General features: G+C 39.3%; 1 protein-coding gene across 1 annotated transcript in view; it reads left to right on the top strand.

The window, feature by feature from the left end:
- The first annotated feature begins 298 nt into the window (after window positions 1–298).
- Window positions 299–20,308, top strand: part of znf804a (zinc finger protein 804A) — a 350,235-nt gene continuing 330,225 nt past the window's right edge. Inside the window, exon 1 of the mRNA XM_041200252.1 lies at window positions 299–409. Coding sequence (XP_041056186.1) covers window positions 299–409 — 111 coding nt within the window. The remainder of the gene's footprint in view (window positions 410–20,308) is intronic.

Below are 20,308 nucleotides of genomic sequence, written 5' to 3' on the forward strand. Positions count from 1 at the left end.
GCTCTTTGTGGTGTATAATGTTATGCCTGTGAGAGACTGAGGTTTAGAACTCTCATTCGTGCAGCAGAGATGCAAAGAGATTGGGCACACTGCTTTAAGCAGGACGAATCAGCTGTAGACGGAAAAGCTGACTAGCTAATGCCTCATTTGCTTATGCTGATGTACCAGTGTGAAACAAGAGAAAAGAGGAGCGGCTTTCATTGAGTGCTGTGTGTTCCTAGCTCAGATCATCAGGAGGCTTCTCGTTTGCAGTCCACTTGAACTGCATGCACTGTGTGCATGGGAGCTACAGCATCATATGGCGTGTTACTATATTGTCATCAGCTCCACACACCTTAGCAATGGCCATTTCAGAAACATCAAGGGAGTTTTTCGGGGCCCACTCTGCAAGAATGGAAACAAGACTCTGGTATTTAGCTTATTTTAAGCTTATTACAGAAAGTTAATTGATCGCTGACAGTTTAAACTTTACTTGTTTATCTAGTTGGTAAAATAAAATTCAGAGTATATATATCTCGTAATAACATAAGTGTATTTGTGTGCTGGGTGAAATTTAAACCATTGCATTGCTATTTATTTGTAATTTTTTGTAGTACTTTTTGGGTTAATGAAGTAAAAAAATGATGTTGTACACATTGATTACTTACAATGACTGAAGATATCAATAGATTGTTGCAATCAAATATTATGCATGGTGGCTTAGAAATGCTAGTAATATGCAGCACAATGTAATTACAGAAAAATGTCATTCTCTTGTTTAGGATTCTTTAGCTGAACCACTCTCACTTCAGTGCTTTCCGAGTTCTCCAAATCACCTAGGACCACCTGTCATGATTGCAGGTTTTCGACTATCTTATGGCAGGGCTTGTGTTTAACGATTTGTTATTTTATTGTTAACTTAATAGCAACAATGCTTAATTTATATACAGATTCCTTGTTATTTTCATCTCAACTCTTCCTTAATCCTCAATTTGTTACCATTAGTAGGTTGCCTGTCAACAGCAGTATGAAATGAGTGCAAGTTGCCAACATCTCATCTGTTCGGTCGCTGCCTGTTCTAAATTTATTTCATCCTAATTACTAGATGAACTGCAAAGGAATGAGAGGTGAAAGTGAAAAGCTCCTGGTGATAGCACGAACAAGGAATAATCAGCAGGGAAATCTGATAGCATTCTCTTACGAAACAGCTTTCAGGAAGATTTTGTCTCCTAATATGTGTCACGGTACCAGGGTTAGTCAGTTCAGTCTGGTGGAATATCGTACTGCCTTTTTCATAAGCACACAATACTGTACTCATTTGACAGTTTTATAAAGTTATACATCACTTTGTATTAAAAGAGCAGCTAAAGGCTGCTGGTTTTAGTTTTACTACAGTTTGATAATGCAGATTAAGATTAGCAAATTAACAAACTAGCTTTCATGTTCAATTGACTTTGTTTCTGGAAGAACCAAAATTGAGCCAGAAACTCAACATGACTTTAATGGTAATTATTTTCACCTATAATTTCCCCAAGTCAGAAGTTTACTTAAAACTTAGTAATGCTAAAAGATTTTTAAGTGGTACTAACATTAAAGCTAACTGTTAGTTCTTTATCAGCATGACAATTGCAAGATAGAGCAGAACTTCTACGAAGCTTTCAAATAATTTTCTGCAAGAATAGCATTTAATTAAAGATAAGACTGATGAATAATAAAATTATGAGCTATCTAAGGGCAAAGAAATTGAGATGCTCACTCAGCACAGGAGCTGTAGAGCAGCATGTTCATGGCCACCAATTGTTTCAGCAGTTTCATTAGCTCTCAGCTAGTGTTTAAATGTTGTTAGCACATATGTCAAAGGAAAAACAAAGAAAAAATGGATGTAAAAACCATTGTGATTGTAGTACAGTGCTTTGACTCTTTAAACTACGCACCTGGTATTTAAGTCTATACCTCAGCAGTACAAGTTCTGAAAACTACCAGGAAATAAATAGCCTGGAGTGTGGAACATCTTGAGAAGCAGAAGGCGTGAACATTTTCTAAGTTTGCAATGGCTGTGGGTCAGTAGCATAATTAATAATGGTCAGTGGATCAAGAAACATTGTAATTAAAGATTTAAGTAATTGGATATGGTATTCTATATATTCGTGGAGCATGCTGCCTACGAGGCTGATGGAATCAGAGATAATGAATGATTTCAAAAGGAAATTGGATGGGCACTTGAGGGAAATAAACTTTCAGGACTGTGGGGATAGAAGGGGGGATTAGGACTGATTGAATTGAACTACAGGGAGCCAGCGTAAACTTTATGGGCTGAATGGCCTCCTTCTGTGCCATAATAACTTCACAACTCTAACAAAACTATAAATTAAAAGGATACAAATATGGTTCCTGGATTTGATATAATTGAATATATCAAATCCAAATATGAACACCAGGAGATCTTATGCAAAAATGTATCCTAATATAAACCCTGATTATGCAAGTAAATTTTAAATGGTAACAATTGCCAAAGCTGAATGTAAAAACGTTACGAATGCACATCATAAGAATAACAATAAATAAGTCAGCAAACCGCCTCAGCTAAGAACCAAGAAATTGAAGAAACTCTGAATCTATACTTCGGCCTTTGTAACCTTTAGAAGGCTGCAAATCCATTCCACCCAGGAGAAGTCGAAAAAGATAATGGAATGTTTTTATCTCAAGGGAGTTGGAATACAAAGGAGAGGAAGTTGTCCTTCAGTGAAACCTCCCCTGGAGTTCTGCCTTCAGCTTTGGGCACTGCATCTCAGTACAGGGTATGGCAGACTCACCAGAATGCATGAAGGGCTAATTTATGAGCTTAGATTGTGTAAACTCTACTCGTATTCATTTGGATTTAGATGTTTGAAGAGTGAACTATTTGAGGTGTTTAAAATGATACACGAAGTTGATAGGATAAATACAGAGAAACTATTTTGCATGGTGAGGTAACCTAAAAAAAGGGAGCATCATCTTAAAATTAGAGTTAAACCATTTAAGAGTGAAATTAGGAAGCCCTTTTTTTATATAATGGTTTAATATGGAAACTTGATCCCCAAAAGACGGTGGTGCTGTATCAACTGCACTTGTCAAAACTGAGATTGAGAGAGTTTTGCTAGGGAAGGATATCAAGGGATATGAAAGACAAGTGAGTAAATGGAATTGAGGTACAAATTAGCAACAATCTGGTTGAATATTGAAATAGATTTGAGGGGCTGAATGGCCAGCTCGTGTTCCTCCACTAATAAGAACACCTTAATTCCCAAAATATTACTTCCAAGCTAAACAGTGGTATAGTTAAGTTGAGTAGAATTGACATTTTAGGCAGTTTTGTGCTGTAAATGCAGTTGTCATTTGTCATCTTGAGTTTTCCATTTGTTACTTGAATATTAAACATTTCTAATATGATCGGATGTGTTTGCAATTATATTTTTTCATAAAGATATAATATTAGAAGAGCAATCCAGAACAGATATGCAATACATTGGGAAGGTTTTGTGCTTATAATGTTGTTTTGATAATACACAATAGAACTGTATCTGCTTCATTAGGTCAAAGGGGTTTGAGGCATGAATTATATGGAAGAGATAAGATTTACCATCTACTTATTTAATTATTTGTGTGCATTGGAGACTGAATAAACATTTAACCTTTACATAATGCACCTACACTATAATTATTTTCATTAAAAATGAACAGAGAAAGGGATTCTTGATTTAGAAACAGAAGCCGGTACTTTGAAAAGCTACCAGGCTGTGGCAGCAGTCAGCAAGATGAGATGTGTTTTGTGGTCATACAGAACATTTTAAAAACAGCGCAAGATGCAGACTGATAAATGATATTTTTTATGTGCTGCAATAATGCACATTGAATTCTATCTCGATTGAACAGAGCACACTCAGCCAATGCTTTTAGTAATGAATACTACTGGAGTACTGTATCTGGCATGCTTCAACAAGCTATGTATATAATTTATTCAGAGGATTATATGATTAAATGTAAAATTGCAAAGGAAAATCTGCAAAACTTGTTCCTTTTTGGGGGAAAAAAAACAGCATTGACATATGGCCCATTAGCTGAACTATTTGAGAGGACTATTCTCAGTTAGAAGATTGGACATCCTAGGACTGGGCCATTCACAATAATTTGTGCTCGTTGAATGAATTTCATGAGTTCTACTTTGAGTTGCTAGGTGGCGCACTACAGAGGGAAGATGTCTCATCATCCTGAAAAAAGGGGACACATAAGGTTGTCCAACTCATCCTGCTCAAAGATTGGTGTATATATTGATTATAGTAAATTATGCTACCTGAACTAGCCTTTCCTCCCATTTAGAGGACCAGTCAAGATTTCCAGAGACGAAGGAAAGATGAAATGAGGGAAAATGAAAGGGAAAAGATAGATGCTAATCCCTACTATTTTCCTGCACTAAACTGTTTGTGATAATTGTGTACTCCAGTGTGGCACTTCTGAGATATTTGAACCTTTCATGACACTGAAGAAGGTATTCAATTTAGCCCTCATTCAGGACATGTTCTATAAAAGTAATGTAAGAATGTTTTAACCAATGATATCATTTAGCTAATCCTTCCTCTAGCTCATAGCCTCATAATCTCATGTAACATTGAGTTTAGTTTATATTCAGGAAAAATACAGTAAGTTCATTTTTAACCATAAGGATCAAGCAAATTATTAGAAATGTTGCTCACTGCCTTTCTGCTCTATTTGAACCCATGTGATCAAATTTACAAAATGTTTTGGGTAATTACTTCCAACAATGCTTTCATAAAAATTAATGCCATCAAATGCATTATTACTAAATGAACTTTCCAATTGGTTGAATTGGCTTCAATTTGAAAGTTCGAATTACAGTATCTTTCATTTTGGGTGCACATTGACTTGAGAACATCAGAACATAAGGAGAACAGGAAATTCGTTAGATCTCTGTGTAAGTAATTAAAAAGTAGTTGAGTTGTTAAAAAGCCACTCATGAGTTGCTTTATCCCTGAATCCTTGTTTTCTAGCCAGGAAATCTGTTTCCTGAACTGTCAGCAACTTGCTCAGGTCACCAAGGCAAGTGTGCAGTGGAAAGAGTTTCTTCAGTGAAACTAACAAACAGGGAGGGGTTTCATCAGTTACATTGAAGACTTCCAGCCATGGCCATTGAGAGATTACTTTTCAAAGCACTTCTTCTATCAGGGAGTGCTCTCACTGCTTATCAGGTGATAGCTGATTTCTTGAAAGGCGCTCCACTGTCTAGCACTTCATTCGCCTTCAGCTGCAGTTCCCTGTTGCCAGTCATTGACATGGCATGGGAGCAGCTCATGTAGCTCTACTTTCCACCTCTGCTGAAGGGCAAGAGCAGAAGCCATGCCACTGCCAGCAGCTCCAACAGTAGGAACAGCAATGCCAGCTGCCTTCTCTTCAACCACATGCCCAACACAGGACAGAAAGAATGGACACCAAGATCCAGCTGAAAGGAAACGAAACCCTGGGCATTTAATTTAATTCTGCCCTTGGGAGTGGGCAGAGAGGCAGGGGTGGACATAGAATCAAGAGGCATGATGTGGGTTGGGGGGGGGGGGGTGTGGTAGTGTGTGGTGGCGGGATACCTGTTTCCTTCACAACTCCCAAGAAAGATACTGTAAGTCGAACTTTCAAACTGAAGCCAATTCAACCAATTGGAAAGTTCATTTAGTAATAATGCATCTGATGGCATTAATTTTTATGAAAGCATTGTTGGAAGTAATTACCCAAAACATTTTGTAAATTTGATCACATGGGTTCAAATAGAGCAGAAAGGCAGTGAGCAACATTTCTAATAATTTGCTTGATCCTTATGGTTAAAAATGAACTCCCTGCAATTCTGTCAGAGAGCATAGTCAAGGATGGCCTTGCTGCCTAGATGCCATTTGAGGCTCTTCATTGTCAGTCTTTACCAGAAACAGGGACACCCTATGCCATGTGGAGATGCTGCCCAGCAAAACCCCTTATGGGTTTGAGGCAGCCTCCTGATCAGGTACCCTTGTGGTCCACCCTGATCAGGCTCCCTGAGGGAACCCCTCCCCTGGCAATAAAGGCTTGCCCTTCAGAATGCCACCCCTTCCATCAACAAAGTGCACCCCACCTCCTCCCGTGCATCACTGGGGCTGTCTGGTTGGTCTGAGACACTTACTTCCATTCCATTGTACTGCTTCTGCCCTTCTGCATTACCAACGGTGGCCAGAACTATCAGTGGAGCTGCTGGGACTGAAGAGCTGCTGGCCTCCAATTGACCAGCAGAACTTCGAGAGGATCAGCTCTCCAACATGTTTGAGCACCACTGCCTCAGGATGTGCAAACTCTCATGGCAGTTCACTGCTGGTATCTGCAGCCTCCTTGAACAAGATTTTCTTCCCAGAGGAGCAGGTGGGCACATGGTGGCAATGACCAACAAAGGTGCCTGTCACTGGAGAGCAACTTCCTCAATCACTTCCAGTGACGCCTCCTTGGTTGGAGAGGTTGTCCTCTCCCCTCCCCCTGCTTGGGAGAGCACAACTCACTATAGCCTCTCAGATCCTGTCGCAGGATCTGCAGGTAACAGTGAAAGACCTGGACAGCAGCCTTCCCAGGTCTCCTCTCCTTTCCAGTGGTTGCTGCAGCCTCAAAAATCCACATGCTGGTGAGCCAATGTAACCCCTGTTGTGGTCCCTTTAATTAGAAATTCTTCCTTTGACAGAATGAATGGGTTATTCTAAGCACGCTCCCCAGTAGGTTGGAGAGCCTGTACGGAATGACAATTGGTTTGCTCTGATTATGAGCAATGGCCGATCCAGTGTGCAGAGAGTTGGGTTCCAGAGCTGAAAATGGTCCTGCCATTCTGGTAGGGAATAAGGGGAGAAGATCCCACCTCATGACATTATAATGATGATTATATAAAACTCTCTCTATTCCAAAATCTCTATTTCTGCCCCTAGTTTGCCTATCTTATTACAAATGCTTTGTGCATTCAGATAAAGAGCCTTTAATTTTATTTATTTTTACCTGCCATTCTTTGCATGGATGTTATTTGCTGATTCATTATTTTTGTTAAACTCTTTGTTCCTTCTTGTCACACTCTGGTTTTCTTTACCGACCTCACTACACAGCTGTATTGCCTCAAATTTCTCTTTAGATTTATAAATTTCCCTTCCCCTGACCCCTTCCATGGCTTTTTGTTTAAAGTCCTATCCATAACCCTAGTTATACTACTTGCCAAGCCATTGATCCCAGTCTGGTTTAATTGGCACCCATTCCAGCAAAACAGCTCCCTCTTTCCCCAGGACTGGTATCAGTGTCCCATGAACTGAAACCCCTTCTTTCTACATCACTTTTTGAGCTACAATCTGCTTGACCCTATGCCTATTTTCAAGTGGCTCATGTAGTCATCCAGAAATTATTATCCTTGAGGTTCTGTTTATTAATTGATGACCTAGTTCCATAAACTCCCTGTTTAGGATCTCAGCCTTAGATTTACCATGCCCTTTGTTCCTACATGGACCACGACAACTTGATCCTCCCCATCCCAATCCAAGTTTCTCTCCAGCTACGAGGAGATGTCCAAAACCCTGGCAATAGGCAGGCAACACAATCTTCAGAACTCCTGCTGTTGGTTGCAGAGAATCATATTTATTCCCCTGACTATGTATCCCTGACCTCTACCACATTTCCTTTTTACTCTCCCCACTTGAATGGTCTCCTTCACCATGGTGCCATGATCAGTTTACCCATCTTCCCGGCAGTTCATGCTGCTGTCCACATAGGCAGCAAGGATCTAGAATGTGTTAGACAAATGCAAGGACCTAGGCTCACCCTTAACTATATGCTGGATCCCCATAACTGCCTGTCTCCCAGTCACACCCTCATGTCCCTGACATTGACCAACTCCGAAGTATTACTTAACCTTACGGGTGTGACTGGCTCCCGATATAAGTATATGGGAGGATGCATTGTAAAAGTTCATTTTTGTGCATTTCTTTCCCATGATATGAAACAAATAAAATATTTCGAGATTCAGTTCATGAAAAAGGAAAATACTAATAATGCAAAACAACAGCTTTTATAGTTGAGTTTTGCCATCTGAAGTAATTAAAATTGCATGTTACTTCCTTACTTGAAAGGGAAGAGCTATAAACTGGATGGCACCTGTTGGTGCATGTCTTCACACTTTCTTCCCCCCTTGGAGAATGGTGTGGAGTGTTAGAAAGGCTCACTAGTTGATTAATTAGCAGCTTTGAGCCATTAGCTCCTTCCATGACTACCATGTCATTGAGTGGGATTATGAACACAGGGTCTCCCAGCTTAGACGCAGGAGCATTACCAACTGAGCCACTCAGGACCAACCTAAGAATAGCTCTGAAAACGTTTTGTAAAAAACCATAATAGACACAACGATATCAGTACAAATCACTTTAAATTCAGTGGAACACTCCCTTTAAGGCTGCTTTAGTCGGGGAGTCAAAGTGCCCCTGATGGATGTGGCAGCATTTACAAGTTGCTGCATAATCTTTTTCTAAATGTGAATTAAACTAAATCTCTCTTTATACAAGTTTTAATAATCTTAAATAATGTCTGTCCATCATTTAATTTATTCATCATTAGTTATGTTTTTATATTCTTACACAGGCATAGATTTATGAATTTTCGAAGACATAATATTGAAGTTCAAATTAGTGAATTAAAATGACTCGTGCAAAACAAACGTAGTTCAGTCTTTTATTTTCTTCTTTAATGTATTAAGAATCAGCATAAGTGCTGTTTGTAAGTAATACATTAGGACAATTAAGCAAAATTTTAATGTAATTTTAAGTAAATGAGCAGATTGATATGTGAATTATGTCTGTTTACATTAGTATTCTTGATTTTTAAAAACTTTTGGATTACATTCTGGAGGCTATGTCTCATTGTTCAGCTCCTTTAAGTCTAGTGTAATTAATATTTATATTTTTTTCTCTTCAACACTTAGGTCATCCTCTTATCTTGTACTTTTTACTCATAGAGGGTTTAGAAACTCAAATGTAATGGTAATACCTTCTGGGTTAGGAGCAAGAAAGCTTCTCTCAAAATCTTCAAATTTCAATCTAATTGATAGTTTGGATCCAATAGTCCCAACAAATCAAGATCTGCCAATTTAGAAGAAAGAAATTGCATTCAAATAGCATCCTTCATGACCTCAGTACATCACAATACACTTCACAGCCAATTAAGTGCTTCTGTAGTGTAATCACTGTTGCAAAGTAGGGAAGTGCAGGAGCCAATTTGCACAATTTGCAACGTTCCACAACATAAAGAGACACATGATTCGATATTTTGTTTCAGTGATGTTGATTGATGGATAAGTGTTGGTCAGGACAGCAGGAGAGCTTCCCTAGTCTTCTTCAAATAGTCCCACGGGATCTTTTACATCTATTTGAGTTGGGTCGGATTTTCGCAGGGTTGAGCTGATTCCAGAAACCTTTGAAAACTGTGGGCAGGATCTTAATGAAGAAATCTCACCCCCATTTCTGACAGATGCCATTTTTGAGAGCAGGTGGAAGAGGTTGGGGATTGAATCACACAAGGTGGAAACACAAAGGCCAATTGAACTGAATACTGAGTTCAATACATCCCTGTTTTGGGTGTAACAAGGACCTTAACCCGCAATGTGGGAGTCAAGAATTGATGGTTTAAATGTAAATGCTCTTGAAAGGCAGAAAAGGTCTGTTGAATGTCATGCTCCCACTTTTTATACATGAAAAAAAAGGCTTAAGCTGTCTGTGAGACTTTTAAAAACCCTCTGTTGGACTGCTTTGATTGACAGATGTTCTGGTGTAGGTTCAAAAAATATTACCATCTGTTCATTCTGTTTCGGTAGAGATCTTTGTTGACATTTTCCAAGGGCTATTATTGTGTCATTATGAATGCTTGGCTGCATTTCAAAAGCTACTACTATCTCAGTGGGGGTTTTGAGTACACAGTTTTATTTAAACTAATAATAAAACTTTATTAATAAGAGGCTATATGGTAAAATAAGATTAAAGGATTATCTGTCTTTGAAATGGAGTCTCAATAGATTTTTTTGTTTTTATAAGAGATTAATGATTTGAGATTTAAAAAGCTTTGTTGGGTTTCATGAATGGAAGGTTTTCATTATCAAGTATGTAAGAGTGAGAGCTATTTTAGATATTTCAAAGTTTATATTTTTTTCATGCACACATGGCCCTTGAGGTCTGCCCATGGTGGATACTGGGTGAGTGGTTATGAAGGTGGAATGGGAGTGGGGGGTGGGGTATGAAGATTATGGGGATGGGGGCTGTGAGGGTAGGTGAGTAGCTTCTAAAACAACTGGGATGAAGTCTTAGAAAACCAAGGCAGGCCTTCCAACCAGCCCACCCTGGCACTCACCCGCTCCCATGGCCACACAGGATTTGCTTCCAGGATTGGCAGGTGCAACTCTAACCCCACTGCCCGCTCCCTGGAGAAAACATTGGGTCCAACTGGGCCCTTTAAACCAAGGCGAGTCTGCTGAGTCAGTAAAGCTTCCGAATCATGCTACCTGCCTCAGCAGCAAAACTTCAGCCCCTTGTCATTATTATATAACTTATCTGATAGCTCTGACAGTGCAGCACTCCTTCAGTATTACACTGAAGTGTCAACCTGGTCTCAGTGGGATTCGAACCTATAACTTTTTGACTCACAGGTGAGTGTCACCACTGAGCTGGGGTTGATAGCAAAGCTAGAATTAACTATCGTGCTTGAGGAGTATATAGCATTTTGATTGGCTGAATGTTAGACTTTAAAGATATTAGCATGTCTTTGCACAGTTGATAATGCCCTTGCATAACAGCTTGTTACCACAGCAGGCAATACACAGAGGTGGGCCTCAAAGATTGAAGCAATCTAATGCAAAATCTCTAGTTGTTTCAGGGAAAAAAGTGACAAAAATGGTTCTATAATTTCAATGATGTGCTCAGATATTCCTTGAAAAGCTATACTTTGATGGTGTATGGTACTTCAGTCAGCCTTGAAGAGCTGTGCACTAAATATTACTGTAAATACATTGTAATGCTAAAGCCAGATGAATCAATAATATCAAAAAGGGGAAGATACTAGTGGAAAGAAGGCAACCCTCAACAGATTAATAATATATTTGCATGTGCATTTGGTGGAGAATTGAAAACAGTTCTGTCAATTAAAGGATGCATTTTGTAACTTTGTCCTTCACACAAGTGACCTATTCTAAGTTCCTTGCACAATGCAAACACATGTCCATTATTGTTCAATTAACTTAATTAATTTGACAGATATGATTATTCTGCATCAGGATGCTGTGGTACTGAAAAAGTCGCTAATAACTAGGTATGACCAAACGTAATTCCTACAGATTATAAAATGATAGAATTTGGAACAGTTTTGCACAATGAGTGTTATGAATTTTATTTGTAACTGTTGTTATATCTCAATTGGTACATAAGACTTCTTTAGTCTTCGAATAGAAATGAGTTTTATTCAGATGTCTTCATCAAAGAAGAATAACGATACAGTCTGAGAAAAGCTGATACTTTATTTTTAAACTACCTTAAAAGATAGCTGCATTGATATACTGTTATGACACAGCAGTTGGTGAAGGTTGAGTTTTTTTAAATCCCAGAGGGAAACTTAACAACTGTCATAACCCAAATTTTAAATTGGTATGTTTTGAGGTACAGCTCTGAATTCAGGAATAATATCACCAAGCCTCAAAAGGTTTTTTTTATATAAAACACAATTAAATATTTAATAATTTAACAACAAATTAAACACATACACATGTCTAAAACTTACTATCATAAAACTTTTAAACAAATCCCCAAATTAATCACTCCCAAGTAAATATTCACCAAGGCAATAGCAACCCATAGGACAGGATTTTGCCCTTGATGGGGGTGCTCGGGGGTGGTGGGGGGGTGGTGGGGGGGGAGGTTGGTCGGGCAGCCAACCATCACCTGTGATTGGCTCTGTTCCGTGATTTCAGCTGGCAGGCCAATTTAGGCCCGCCCTGTTTGGATCGTGAGCAGCAGTGCTGAGCACTGCCTGTGCGAGCGGGGGGAGGAGGGAGAGCTGGGCTTAGCATGCAGTTTGTGCATGCGCATGAAAGAGTGCTTCAATCTCCCTGAGGCACTGAGCTGCCTCAGGGATTTTGAAGCACCTTTATAACAAATTAATAAAGACCGTAAAAATTTAATAAAACATGTCCCCTCTTGTGACTCTGTCTCATGAGATGGGACATGTTTTTAATTCCAAAATAAAGTTTTTATTTAAAGTTTATTTGCACACCAAGTATAAGGTTTTGCCCATAAACTTTAAACAGACACCAGGCAAAGCACATTTGACCTTACAAATTCAAAATGAAGTTCTTTGCAATTTGGTTCCTTTGCAGGTACAGTTGTAGGCTTACAGGCTGTTTAGAGCTCAAATGCCTTTGACCTACCCAGACAAACTCCTTTCTGTTTATATCTTGCTTCCCCTTTGAATGTAAATTTTCCATTGTATTACCAGGTTTTTAATTTTATCTCTCCTAACAATAATCTCTTTCATTCCATCAATTCTTTTAGTAATATAAACACATTGCTTGGCATCTCCCAGCTAGGTGTAAGATTTTACCCATTCTTTTGAATGATTTATTCAACAAATGCAAATTTACACAACTTTTTTTTAACTTCCTTATATTTATCTAAGTAACATCTCAAGCTACTATACATCAAAGCACCCAGACTAACTGGCTTTAATCCAATCAAGACACGCGTGGAAACACACATAAGACAGAATTTTGCCTTTGTCTCGCGGGCTCGCTGGGGGAGGTCGGGAAGTCGACTGCCACCCGCGATTGGCACCACACCATGATTTCACACTGGCGGGCCAATTAAAGCCAGCCCAGCATGAAACATGAGTGGCAGTGCTGAACGCTGCTTATGCGGGTGGGGGAGGAGGGCAAATGGGCCAAGCGCAAACTTCACGCATGTGCGTGAGCACTGCATAATCTCCCTGTGTGCCAGAGCTGCCTCAGCGAGATGAAGTGTTTCTAAAAAAAGAAAATTAAGAAAATAAAAATTTAATAAAACATGTCCCCTCATAAGCAGCGACATGTTATTAATTAAATTTTAAAACGTTTATTTTATTATTATTTGCTTTTGGAAACCTCATCCCATCTGTGGATGAGGTTTGCAAAAAAATGCAAAGGCCGCTTGGCCTTTTTGCCTCCCCACCAACCGTTAGATGGACAGGCAGCGAAAATTTTAAGTTAATTGATTATATAATGGCAGTAACAGGCCTTTTAATTGTTGGTGGGTGTGCTGCCGACTCCGGTGCTTGCCCGCTGACTAAACAATTGCGGAACTGCGCGTTGATGTCGGCATGCTCAGCCAATGTCATCGCGCATCATTTCACAATTAAGCATGCCCACCCGTCGAGTGAAAATTTCTGCCCATAGACACACACATAGACACAGACACTACTACAACTACAATTTAACAATAATTTCCAATAACATTAAAAATATTAATATCTCTTCATGCCAACACTGATTTGAAATCAAATCATTCAAATTAAAGCAGAACTGGCTTTTCATTTGTAGCACCTATGTGTAACGAGACAAAGGTAGTGTTTTGAGTGTTTCAGTGGGAATTAGGATTATAATAAACACAGCCATAGATTGCCTTATTCTACACATTATATGGTCGATCTACCACTTCACTTAGGAAAAAGCTGCTCCCTTGATTAATGACATAAGGAAATGTTAGTTCAGCTGCATTATAATTTAAGTATCTCAATCAGCTATGGTCAGGTTTAATTCACTTTCATCTAAGACTGCATATATGGACGTGGAATTCACATGATTGATTCATGCATCATTCGTTCCATCCATACAGTTTTGCCATCATTAAGATGCCGTTTAACATGACCCAGTTCACATTCTTCTTCGTCCAACTTGCGCATAATGCAAAACAATCTCTGCATATTTAACTTCATGCCATTGTTTAAGTGATGAAACTTTGTTTTACTCTTTTATGCATGTAATACAGGGACCAGTGACACTCCAGATCAGTATTTCACATGAACGTCAACATTGATATCTTCACTGATGTAAAAAGTATCGTTGTGGCTGGATGTACTTTCAACAGATCACATGCCACAGCTGTCGCTCCATTGAAATTTCATGGGAGAACATCACAGATAAATGTCTGATGACAACAACATCTGCTCCCTTCTTAAGTTTTACAGTATTCTGCATTTTTGTGAATAAATAATGGCTTTAAAATGATTATACTGTAAACAGAGGGTTTTGTTTATTTCACCTCCCACTTTCACTCACATTTAATGTATAATTTCTAAAGGTGCCACCCACTTACTGAGGAACCATCATGTCATCAAACTGTCTGTTTCTGTTTCCCCTTTATGAGCAAGCTGTCAATTTTTAATCATTCAAATACAAGATTATTGGAGGTGTATATCGGGTAGTTTCGTTTTCCAGCACAGAACGGGCGGCGCAGTTTGAACATGAGTCTGAACAACCTAAGGGCTAATCAAATAGCACCTCGGGCATCATCTGCATTAAAACAGCAAGCTGTGGATGCCAATTACCCATAGATAAAGAAATTTGCTTACATTTTGTGGTCAGCCTCCAGTTAGGCCGATGAGCGCCTAGCCTGACCAAGTTTGCAACAGGGTGCTGCAACCGGCATTAGGACCTCAATTTGCATATTCATGAGGCCTGGTGCCTGTTTCAACTGGAGTCAATTTGGCTTACAAGATATGTGAACCAATGTCCTGATGCCAATTTGTGCCCGCAGATGGGTGCAAAGATGCTCAAGTTCTGCCTATAAGCTGTCCCCATTTGGGATAGGTTTTTCACAATTAATGAATATGAGAAGATCTCCTATGATATTGCACATGATAAATTAGAGGTTACATTGTTGCCAAGGAATGCTTGGGCATTGGAGTTGCGCGAAGAAACACACCTCCACCAGTGTGACTGCAAAATAATTTTGTAACAGTCAGGTTCAATCAGTTATTCCTAGAAAATAATTTTTAACAAATGCATTCCTGACTACAAGAGATAGAGGTAGAAGTGTTTTTTTTTTTTCTCTTCCGATGATACAGTTATGTAACTAAAAAATACCTCTAAGTGTTTTGCAGGTGTGGTGGGGATGGGGTAGGGGGTGGGGATGAGGGTAAGGTGGGAAGGCTTTTTACATCATATAGCCAATTGACAGTCTAGGGAGGATTTTGAATCTGAGTAGGCTTCCGATGGGAAACCTTTCCAGTCACTTAATTTTCTGCCTGCCAGCAGCAACAGCAGCCAGTGGCGATTGTAATTTCTGGCTCTCAATAAAGAGTCACTGAGTCAATTGCCACCCACAGCATAGCAGAAGAAGGCATGGAGTTGCGGTCAGCAAGGAAGCATAGAGTTACTGCTGATTTGCAGGACTGAGGGCCTCGCAAGACAGGAGTGGGAGTTTGGGCAAATGAGACCATGACTCTCCTTATGGAGACCAGAGGAGTACCCCTGCAGCACCTGGACAAATGAAGGAAAGTCGTACACTTACCTTGATGGTGGGCATTGAATACTGTCACCCAGAGTGTATTCTGTGCCTTTGCTTTCTTTGGATTTCCCTCCAAGCAACGATCTGGGGCGGGATTTTCCTGCAGGCTTTGGGGCTCCACCATCAGGTTTACATGGAGTCAGAAGCCAGCACTGGGTGGGAAACAGTCACTCACCTGTGATGTTCCCCAAATTGGCCAATTAGTGGTTATAGGGCCAATTAAAGATAGTTGCTGCGAGGGATTGGGGGTGGAGGGTAGGTGGCTCTTGAAGCTGGAGGGCCAATGGGATGCCTCCAACTTGGAAGCAGCAGTAAGATGCCACGGCAGGTAACTGAGAAAGAAGGTGCTTCAAAATGGAAGTGCCCTCTCTCCAACTTTCTCAAAATTGAGGTAAAAAAAAAGGCCTTTGCAGCCAGGACACCACTATGGCGGTGGGTTGGGGGAGATGGGGAGTTGATAGAGCCTCTCCAGAGGGCTGCCTGCAGCTCCAGCTAAACCCAGGTTGGCAGGGAGGGCCTCAAAATCTGTCTGGAGCACTGGTTCCCCCAGTCTGCCACCAGAAGGCCACCTCCAGGCAGCTAAACTGTCCCCAGCCACCTGTGGGGTCATAGGTTCGGAGTGGAAAATCCCATTTGACTTCTGGTGGTGCTATTTTTAGCAGCTGCCTGCCTCCATTCCCAGCCCCGGCGAGGGCTAGAAATTCTGTCCCTGAAGTTTGCAATGTCACAGGAGATGGACTCTTGTAACAATTATGTATCTTATTTCAATTTTCTTACGCCTCCTCTTCTGAAGGAACTGGTTGATATTGGACTGAGGTTCTTGTCTGAGATTAGATGGAGCATGGATCAAACTAATGATCTTCCTGGTCTATATGCCTCAGTGCAACACCATGTAAGACACTTACAATACCATATATAAAAAGATACAACCTGTGTGTAAGTTCATCAGCACTACCAGCAAGTGTTGTATCACAGGGGGGTGAGGGATACAACAGTGAACAGGACAAAAGATTTAAGGTGTATCAAACCAGAGGTCGACAAGGACATGTGGTAGAGGAACACTCTTGATATGACAAAATAACTGTAAATTTATTGATGCTGCCTTGTGCTCAAAGGAAGCATGGGTTGGAGAGCTGACACTTTAGTGTTGGAATTCCTTCTCCAACTGCACAAACCTTTCATGCGTGGCTCCAAACTGGGAGATCAGAATTAATGAATTTACTCTTATATGTCAGATAATGATGGAAATTGGAATAGAAATTGTACTTAGTATATGAATTGATGTGCACCCTCTTCTTATCTCAAAGAGCGAAGATGTGAAAGAAGCTGACACTCCTGAATTAATAGGCTTGAATTGATTCTGTTTAAAATACTATATGCTTTTGAACTGCACTATTGGAAATCATACAGTGTTCTGTGACAATTGGAATATTTGTTGATAATTAATGCCTAATTTACTATGAAGTACTGTACAAACTGTTGTCTTTAACCAGTGATCCTGCAAATAATCAACCCACAATGTCAAAGAAGTAGGGACAGCAAAAAACAAACAACCCTCTGCATAAGACATAAAAAGCATTGGTGGCTGACGTAGTGTTCCAGGTGGTAAACAATCTTGAGGTTCAGCTATTAACAAAACTGCTTGAACTATGCTCTCACTATATTATATAATCTGTATCTTTTGATTGGATTAGAGCCTTGTAATCTTCTCCCGGCCGACACATTACCTTTGTATATTGAATTGCTTACTTACTCTTTAGCTATCTTTTGGAGAGAGGTGTTAAACCATCAGCAGTCACACTAATTCAATATGAAAAAGATTTATTCTTCCAGATACCTATCTAAGAAAATCACATGGATAAGATGAATTGTGACTCGAGGTAATCCTTATCAATGGTACAGCATAAGTCTCAATACTATTCGTACAATGGCACATAACTTTATTCCCAAAATGCTCACACCAAAGGTAGCACTCATTTAACACATGTACAACATTAATACCTGATTGTGTTCAGTAGCTTCCAACAAACATTTGAAAAGCACCATGGTGTGAGAGAGAATTTTGAAAATTTTGTTGAGTTTTAAATGAGCTCAGTAAATATTTTTGGAATACTGGGAATGACTTGAGTGTGTGAAATTTGGCTGCTTGTTTAGTTTAATTGTTTTTATAATGCGTTTAATTTTCACTGCTGAAAATCAGTCTCATTTCAAAATTTGCATTAAAACCTTATACATAAAAGAGAGGTGAGCTGCTTCACCACAAGCTCCCCTCTCTGAAAATACACAATTCTGTGAAATAGAAGCTGTACTTTGCCTTCTTGTGCCCAAGTTGGGTCTAATGATGTTGCTCGTACTACATGTTTGTGCCAACTTAAATTATGTTTGCGCCATGGTTTTAGTACCAGTGATGTGGAGCCACCTTCTTTTACTTGGTTTCCTACTTTAGCAGTTGAGCAATATTTCTGTGGTGAACTTTTGCCACTGTTGATTTCTTTGTCATTGACTTTACAAATTTTTTGATCCAGATATACTTTTGTTAAAAACAAATTGAATGCACAATATTGAAATGTTGATTTGAATAATGTGCAATTTGCACTTGACAGGGCTAAACAGAGGTTTCTTGTTTGCCAAATTTGCTTAGTACATGGTTGTTGATGTTTCACATTTTGAAAGAAAAGCATAGTAGCATTTATGCATGACTTCCCTTTTTGTCTAACACTGCTTAACATTCATCAGAAATCAATGAGCTTCTGAAGAGTATGATATGTGTGTGTCCACAAAGCAGTATGATATATTATTTATTGAAAACAGCTGTTATTACTAATGATCATAAGACATGTGGCTTCTATGATTGCAGTTTTCCATCTCAAATCCGTGCCACTTACTTTTATTTTAAAAGAACAATAGAATAGAGGGAGTAATTATTTAGTAATGGGCTGTTTGCCACAGGCATTACTATTATAGTCACAGCCTCATGTAATTAGCAGTACAACCATGGTGATTTCCTTTACCTCAGTGGGGCTCTGAGATGAAAAGATAAACTGATACCTAGAAGATGAATTCAAATGAAATTATAATATCTGTTCTAATTTACAATAAAAGTCTCCCATAGCGATGGAAAATGATTCTAGCATTTCTAAATATGTGTGTTGTTATTGTTATTTGTTGTTGCAATGTTATTGTCCTATTGCATTGTAAAATATAAATAAAAGTATAATGAACATGTGCATTCCAAGATGAGGGCCTAAAGTGTTGGAGGATGGGAAGTGGGTCCTACGTAAGACAGGTCTGCAAACCTAGGACATTTAGCTAACCTAGTGTCTCGTATTCTATATGGGGATGGTCCTTGCCTCAGAAGACAATGAATGGGTCAAATTAGAAGTGCCAAAACCCAGCGCAATCAAGAGGGTCCAAATGGTTTCCTGCCAAGCTGAGAATATCTATTTCTATCTTTATGTAGAACATGGCTAAAGAATATCTTATTATTATTATTTTGACAGTGTGTAGTTACTGCTAGGGCACCTAAGGATTCACTTCCAAAAAGACGATTGGCCAACATTTTTATTAATACTGTATCTATACTCACACTACGGAAGTCACTCCAGTAAAAAGCAGTGTTTCTTGAGACATATGAGAAGTGACAGTATTCAGTTTCCAAGACAAATTGCTGTGTAACAGGAAGGATGCTAAAATGAGTATTGATTTATTTGGCAAAGAGAATTCATTTTGCTGCACTAGTAACATGCTGTGAATTGTCTCTATGACTTGACATTTCATTAAGATTCACCTGGTGTGCCCTCAGTTTCTTTTGCCTTTGATTGGAGCTTTACAGATTTCCCTGCTTCCCTCGTTTGTCCAAGGAATACTCTGCAAATTATTGCTAATAAATACAATCTTGAACAATGCACTGTACCTTGTTAAAATAGAAAGAAAATATTAGTAACTGATGATATTTTCTGATACTGCCCAACTACGGTATTTTGGTCTAACAGTTGATTTCAAATACAATGATACACATATTTTAATCTTTGGTTCTCAGGATTGGCTCACTTATGGAGGGACTAAGAATTTGTCTAACAGCAGTAGTAACGGTTAAATTAGGTGGTTCCCTTTTTACAATTCAGCTTTCTTCTTAGTAAATGAGCTGATTATCCTGTTAGCTATTTCCAATTTGATGAAAATGCACTCAGTAGTCAAAGAGGATGACAAATTATGAACCACATACATAGACTTCCTTCAACCCTGCTTACTAGCATCAAAACAGTGTGAACAATCACATATCACTGTAAGGCCAATGCTGGCAATGCATTAGGTCTATCACCATAATAGGGCACAGAAGAGAAAGGAATTGAAATTGAAGAAAGCTTTGTTTATTCTGGGTGGTTCAACTTATACAGAATTCAAGCAGAAACTGTTGATTGGGCATTTTCTCCAGCACCAAGCACTGTGGTATTGGTTAATTTTCTTTGCAAATACGCATTAGCAATCAGGAACCCAAAGATATTTTCTTTGGACTCACAGCAAGACTGAATTAAAATCTCCACCTTTCATCGGGGATCATGTCAGGATTACTTTTGGAGTGGCCTAAGGAACAGGTTGTCTGAGTTAAGATTCAGATGTCTATTCAGGTCTGATTTAGGAGGTTGTGAGCTCAAGCCCCATTCCAAAGATTTGAGCACAAAAGCTAAGGGAGTGCTGTATTGGTGGAGATGCTGTCTTTTGGATAAGAG

The sequence above is a fragment of the Carcharodon carcharias genome, chromosome 12 (genome assembly GCF_017639515.1).
Source record: "Carcharodon carcharias isolate sCarCar2 chromosome 12, sCarCar2.pri, whole genome shotgun sequence".
In the NCBI taxonomy this organism is placed as follows: Eukaryota; Metazoa; Chordata; class Chondrichthyes; order Lamniformes; family Lamnidae; genus Carcharodon; species Carcharodon carcharias.